The sequence below is a fragment of the Arabidopsis lyrata genome (genome assembly GCF_000004255.2).
Source record: "Arabidopsis lyrata subsp. lyrata unplaced genomic scaffold ARALYscaffold_6, whole genome shotgun sequence".
Classification (NCBI taxonomy): Eukaryota; Viridiplantae; Streptophyta; class Magnoliopsida; order Brassicales; family Brassicaceae; genus Arabidopsis; species Arabidopsis lyrata.
The window spans coordinates 13152780-13159338 of record NW_003302550.1 but is presented as its reverse complement, the minus strand read 5'-3'; the positions used below and the strand labels follow the sequence as shown (position 1 = coordinate 13159338).

Genomic DNA, 6559 nt, shown 5'->3' with positions numbered 1-6559 from the left:
AACAGTGCCGGTTACGGTACAACATGGTTTCCGGTTAGCTTTTGGGTCAGGCTTGTTAAGCAGGACCTTAAGGTAACCGTAACCGTATTTTGGATCGTAACTGGACCGTTTTTCAACCGTAACTGTATAAAACAGTTAAAAACTATAACCTTTCACCGTAAAACTAGATTAGTTACGGTTAAAAAAAATATACTAACCGTAACCGTTAATATACCGGAAACGTATCAAAACCGTTATTTAACCGTACGATTAGCCGCACGGTTAACCGTATTATTAACCGCATAATTAAACTTTATAAAATATAATTGTAACTATGTATAATGCAAAAAAAAAAATCTTGAATGTTCAGATAAAGATTTCCGAAAAAGTAAATAATACAGCCTATGAAAAATCTCATTAGAAATAATGGTTTTTTTCTCAAACAATTATTTTGGAATGTTATATTGCTCAAAATGAAGAAAATTTTATTTCTTATAGGACTAGTAAATTTATATTATTATTCTAATAATAAAATATTGTTCATTCTATATAATCTTAATTTTCGTATGTAATTATATACTAAAGTACATTTCTATGTAATTTTTTTTTCTTTCTAAATTCTTAATATTATTTATTATGTGTACCGTTATAATGTTTCCAATCAGAGTAAATTTTTAAAATTTGTTATGCGTTATTTTTTTGTACAGTTTTCGTGTTTTATTATTTTGTACAACTTTGCACTATTTCCTAACAGCTCCAGCTAACAGCTAACAGCTTGTTACCGATCAAAGCCAATATCAGTAATTTTTAAATATTGGTTACGACTGTACATAGTGTACCAATCAAAATCATAACTATTTGCAGCTATTAGGGTATCAGCAGTGGTGTATTTGTAGGGATAGATGTTAATAAATTTATATTAATATAATAAAAAAGAGAGAGAAGAGAGAGATAGGGAGTGTGAAGAAGAGAGAAGAAGAGCTTACCAACTAAATGCTCCCACGTGGCTCACATTCGGGTGTTATCCCACACTCGAACTGTGTAACTTTTCCAACTTTTGCAATATTTTTTGTTTTAAAATTACTCACACTCGGGTAAAGAGTGTACCACTGCTCGTGGTCTTACTCTATTTCGATCTTTTGTTGTTGATAAACAAAGAAAAACTTGAAAGCTTAAAAGTTCAAGAAAAGATGTGATTTTTTCAATATTGGCATGATTTTGTTGATATTGACATTCAGAAAGACAAGCATGTTATCCCATATGACATGTCAGACGAAAAAGTAATACTATTTTAGTTTAGACTTTAGACTGCAAAAGAACAAAATAATTGAAGTATTTTAAAATACATGTACTAATATTAAATGAAATACTAATGATTTAGTAACGTTTTGGTAGGTAAAATTCGAAACGAACGAATTTAAGCAGAGATTATCTCAGTTTTTAAACCACACTTTCGCTAATAATTAAATAAAGGCATTAACTAATGAAAACGAAAAGTCTCTGTCAAAAGCTGCGAAATAAGGAAGACACACCGTTGAAGCACTCTCGTCGTACAAAGTTCTCTTTTTTTTTTCTTCTCTCTTTCGCCTTTAGGGTTTGATTCTTCCTTCTCTGCCATTTTTTAATTTCTGCGAATCCCGACGAGAATCCGTCGTTCTCGTCTGGTTTTTTCAAACCCTAATTTTCTTACCGTTTTCTCTGTTCAGTCTCTGGTTCTGTACGGAGACGACAAAGGTACTGTCTTTTTTTTTGGGTTTTTGTTACTTTCTTTGTTTGTGGGTTTTCTGTTGCTTTCAATTGGCACAAAGGAGAGAGCTTTATTGATTTCGAAGGTGATTTAGTGAGTTTTCTCTGTTGGGTTTTTCTCTTTTGTAGACTCTCTCTTCCGTGGAGTTGAAGAAATTGAACGGAATGGAGGAAATTAAGTTGGAAAACGAGATAAGGCTTTGTGATGTGAAGACAGAGAATCTTCGTAAAACAATGGATACGATTAAGTCTCAAGCCTCTGATGTACTTATCTTGAATCTTCAGTGGTGTGATTTAGAGGATCATTTGAAATCAACGAGTGAGAAGGTAGAGTTGAGGTTTAGGGAAGTAGTGTCGAAGGAGGTTGAGTTACAGAGTCGAAGTTTTGCTCTTGAAGAAAGGGCTAAAGTTGTTGAAGCAGCGGAAGCTGAGATGGGTGATTTAGAGATGAAAGCTAATGGTTTTAGGAGTGAAGTTGAAGAGAAAAGAGAGGAATTGGGTTTTCTTAGGAAGTCGTTGGAAGAGTGTAGTGTTGAGGAAAGGTCAAAGAGAAGTCAACTTAATGAGATAGTGGAATTGTTGAGAAAGACTCAGGTTGATCATGATTTAAAGGGGGGGGAGTTGCGACAGATAGAGACTGATCTTGAGAGATATCGCGCTGAGGTCAAGGAAGAGAAGGAGTATTTGCGTAGGACTGAAAATGGTAGGAGAGAGTGGGAAGAGGAGTTAGAGAGAAAGACGAAAGATCTCACATTGGTGCGGGATAAGTTAGCGGAATGTGATAAGCGGTTTGAGACACGGTCCTTGGAACTAAGAAAGACTCAGGGTGAGGTTGAAGTAAAAGAGAAACAGTTAGAGCAGATGAAGATTGATCTTGAGAAATATCGTGTTGAGGTCAACGCAGAGAAGGAGAATTTGGGTAGGACTCAAACTCACAGGAGAGGATTGGAAGAGGAAATAGAGATAAAGACTAAAGATCTCACATTGGTTATGGATAAAATTGCAGAATGTGAGAAGCTGTTTGAGACACGGTCCTCAGAACTAATAAAGACTCAGTGTGAGGTTGAATTGAAAGGGAAACAGTTAGAGCAGATGGATATTGATCTTGAGAGGCGTCGTGGTGAGGTTAGCGCAGAGATGGAGCATCTGGATAAGAGCCAAACTCACAGTAGAGAATTGGCACAGGAAATAAAGAGAAAGAGGAAAGAGCTTACAGCGGTTCTTGATAAAATTGCAGAGTATGGGAAGCAGCTTGAGTCGGTGGAACAACAACTAGCTTCTCAGCAGAAGTTGCTTGAGACACGGTCCTCGGAACTTGTTTCTAAAAAGAAAGAGTTGGACGGACTGAGTCTGGACCTTGACTTGGCCAACTCACTAAATAATGAGATGAGGGAAACATGTAAACAGATTAAATCAAAGGGTAGGGAGTTGGAGGAGATTGAAAGGCTGATTCAGGAACGGAGTGGTCACATTGAATCAATCAAGTTGCTGCTCGAGGAACACAGTGAAGAACTTGCTTCTAAAGAGGAGAGACACAATGAGATAACGGAGGCTATTCGTAAACTATCTTCGGAGATTGTCTCTAAAGAGGAAACTATCCAGCAACTCTCTGAGAAACAACTTGTAAAACAGAGAAAACTGGATTCGACTGAAAAACGTCTAGAAAATACCACTGCAGAATTTGTTATAAAGGAAAAAGAACTTGGCTCTGTGAAAGATACATACAGAGAGTGCCTCCAAAACTGGGAAATCAAAGAGAAAGAGTTAAAGTCCTTACAAGAAGAGATTAAAAAGATTCAAGACAGCTTGAAAGACTTTCAATCTAAAGAGGCTGAGCAAGTCAAATTGAAAGCATCATTGATGGAACGTGAGAAAGAACTTGGACTGAAGGAGAAGCGAATTCGTGCCCGTTCAGAAAAGATTGAACTGAAAGAGAAAAAGCTTGATGCTCGGGAAGAAAGGATTGATAAAAAAGATGAGCAACTGAAATCCACAGAACTAAAGTTGGCTAAATGTGTTAAGGATTATGAGCTGAATGCAAAGAAATTGGCCAGCTTTTGTCAACAAAACAACCCGGATCAACAAGTTGACTTGGTGCGAGACGCTAGTGTATGTGATGAGAAAACTTTGCAGTTACTCTTACGTGGGCATCTGAAGAAATGTGATCAGCTTCACCTTGATGTTCTGGGTGCTCTAAAAGCATCTTCTGACCCAGCAAAGCTTGTGTTAGACACAATACAAGGGCTTCATGAAAGGATGGCAGTAACAAAGCTTGATCCAGATAGTGTTAGAAGGAGTAGTATTTGCTTGCTGGAATGCTTAATGAATATGTCACAAGAGCCCAAGACTGAAGTACAAGTAGAAGCTATCAAATCAGCCACTGAATGGAAGAATACAACACTGGTTAAGGCAGAGAATCCAGTGGAGGTTTTGGGTTTTCTGCACTTTCTAGCTGCATTCAGTTTGGCATACACTTTTGATGCCGACAAAGTCCAAAATCTGTTTGATGCCGCCTTTCTTCGCCAATACGCTCCAAGTCTGTGTGAGGCTCTAGGAGTATCATCTCTAGCACCTGGTAAGTTTTCTCAGTAAAAAGATTCACTTGTATTCTCGTCTCTTTCTCTTCAAGTAGCATAAAGATTCTTTTCATGATTTTTTTTTTGTTCTGCCATAAATTATTATTTAAACCCGGATCTCATATCGTCTAGAACTCTAGATATCTAATTCTGCTACAAGCAAACCAATACTAAAACTTTAGAGCGTTAAGAAATAAGAGTCAAAGATCTACTATTTAGTCTTGTGATGCTTATTGAAGGTTTTTTTTTTTTTGCCCAGTCAACAATGTACTGTTATTGGATGATAAGCCTGAACAGCAGCCCCCTGAAGCAATCAGAAATAGCAGTGATTCTCGCAGCCCGGATGTCCAAGAAACCATAGCATCATCTCATTTGGGTAATGAAGATGTTCTTTTGGACCCTGAGGGCTCAGCTTCCTTTTCACCCAACGAGGTCTTTACTGGACTTCAAGGTATGAAAGATCCAGCCACATATGTTCTAAATTTTGTCAACGATGAACTCATGGGTGCTCAACATAGAGGAGAGTTGGGTTTAGCAGAGCCTGTAGTTAAAACTTTGATTCCCCTTTTGGAGGAGCTGCCACGTGTTGTAAGATCTAGCAAACATGTACTGTCAGATGCACTAAAAGTGGCAAATCTATGGAGCTGGATGATGGGAAATAGTGCTCAAATGTCATCGCTTGAGGCTTGGGGTTTTCTGCAACTCATCGTGGCATATGGGTTGGTGCATGCTACAAGTCAAGAAAATACTTTACGATTTGCTTCATATGTTGCTCACTTCAAACAGGCTCCGAAACTCTTTGAATCTCTTGGTCTTAGTTATGCCATCCCAAGTAAGTTTTAATTCTGCAACACATTGTTTTTTTTTCTTAACAGTTCTTCCTTGCAGTAGTGATACCCAAAAGATAAATGAAATATGTTTGACTCGTTTTTGTCTTTGCAGACGTGGTTAAACAACTCCTAGACGAACGCCATTATTTTATGGCTATCCGGTTTATCTTTTATTTCAAGCTGAAGTCCAACTTTTCTCCCCTGGAATTATTGAAAGATGAGATCGTCAATCTTAGAGTTTCTGCCAAGGAAGAGAGGAGATTTGATTCACAGGTTAAAGCTTGCTTCTGTTACATTTCTTCCCAAACTGTATATTCCATTGTCATTGATTGTTTATATTTGTATTATATGTTGACTTCTAGGCTGAAGACAGAGATGCTGCAAAACTGAAAGACATAATCGAACTCATCGAAGACTTCAAGCTGGATATAGATCTTCCTGTGGACCTTATCGTCAAATTCATGGTTCCACGGGAAATTCAAAATCAGAACCAATATGTGGTCTCATCATTTGTCCCAGTTCAACCTCCGCAGGTTCATATGCAGGCTTCACACACAGTCATTCACAGCTCATACATCGCCACTCATGGCTCAAACCCGACCTTTCCAACAATCCTTGGTGCATCACCAAATCAACAAGTCCTAGACATGGAAACATATCAAGCTGGTGGTTCAACTGTGTTCCATGGTCAACCTTCACACCAGGCTGGTTTCAAACGCCCAAGGATGGATCCTTCAGTTTCTAGACCTGTGATTAGACCTTGCTTCAATCCATCAAGCTATGGCAGATTCTAGTGTTCTAGGGTTCAAGCTAGCTTAGCTAGTAGTTAATAAGTAAATAACAAGAAATAGATTTGGTCTTTTTGTCTAGATTGGTTTGTGGTTAATAGCTGTTAATCTCTTTCTAAAGTCTTAATGTAAAAAGGAATATGCAGAGGGAACATCCTTGTGTTTCAGAATGACAAGGTTAATTAGGGGATGTTATTCAATCATGGATCTTAATAGAATTGAAATCCAACACTAATCCACTATTATTCAATTAATGATTCTAAATCATGCTTTAAAATTTGGTATTATTGGATCTTATATTTGTAAATCATATTTAATAGATTTTAAAGTTTGTGTTATCCAACTAAAATTTTAAATACTTGTTATTGAAAATTAAAAAATTTACATTTTTGTATATTACGTCATTTAAAATTAATTTTCTTTGGAGTTTCATAAGTAAACTATTAGATTCAAAATCAAAGATATATGGTAGTGACTTTGATATCCACACAAAAATATTCTTAAATATAATATCAAATTTCAAATGTAAACTTTAAAAAATTGAATTTAACTCCATAATTGAATAACACCAAGTTTTTCCAAACTAGCTCTTCAAGACTATTTAAAAATTAATTCTCTTACGCAAAATCATTTTCATATG

At 36.6% G+C, this 6559-nt stretch overlaps 1 protein-coding gene across 1 annotated transcript; it reads left to right on the top strand.

Moving 5' to 3' along the window:
• Nucleotides 1-1431: 1431 nt before the first annotated feature.
• Nucleotides 1432-6154, top strand: LOC9310460 (early endosome antigen 1). Its single transcript, XM_002874347.2, has 5 exons — nt 1432-1713; nt 1855-4300; nt 4561-5133; nt 5244-5404; nt 5494-6154. The coding sequence occupies exons 2-5, from the start codon at nt 1891-1893 to the stop codon at nt 5923-5925; spliced, it is 3576 nt and encodes a 1191-aa protein (XP_002874393.1). The 5' UTR covers nt 1432-1713; nt 1855-1890; the 3' UTR covers nt 5926-6154.
• Nucleotides 6155-6559: the final 405 nt, after the last annotated feature.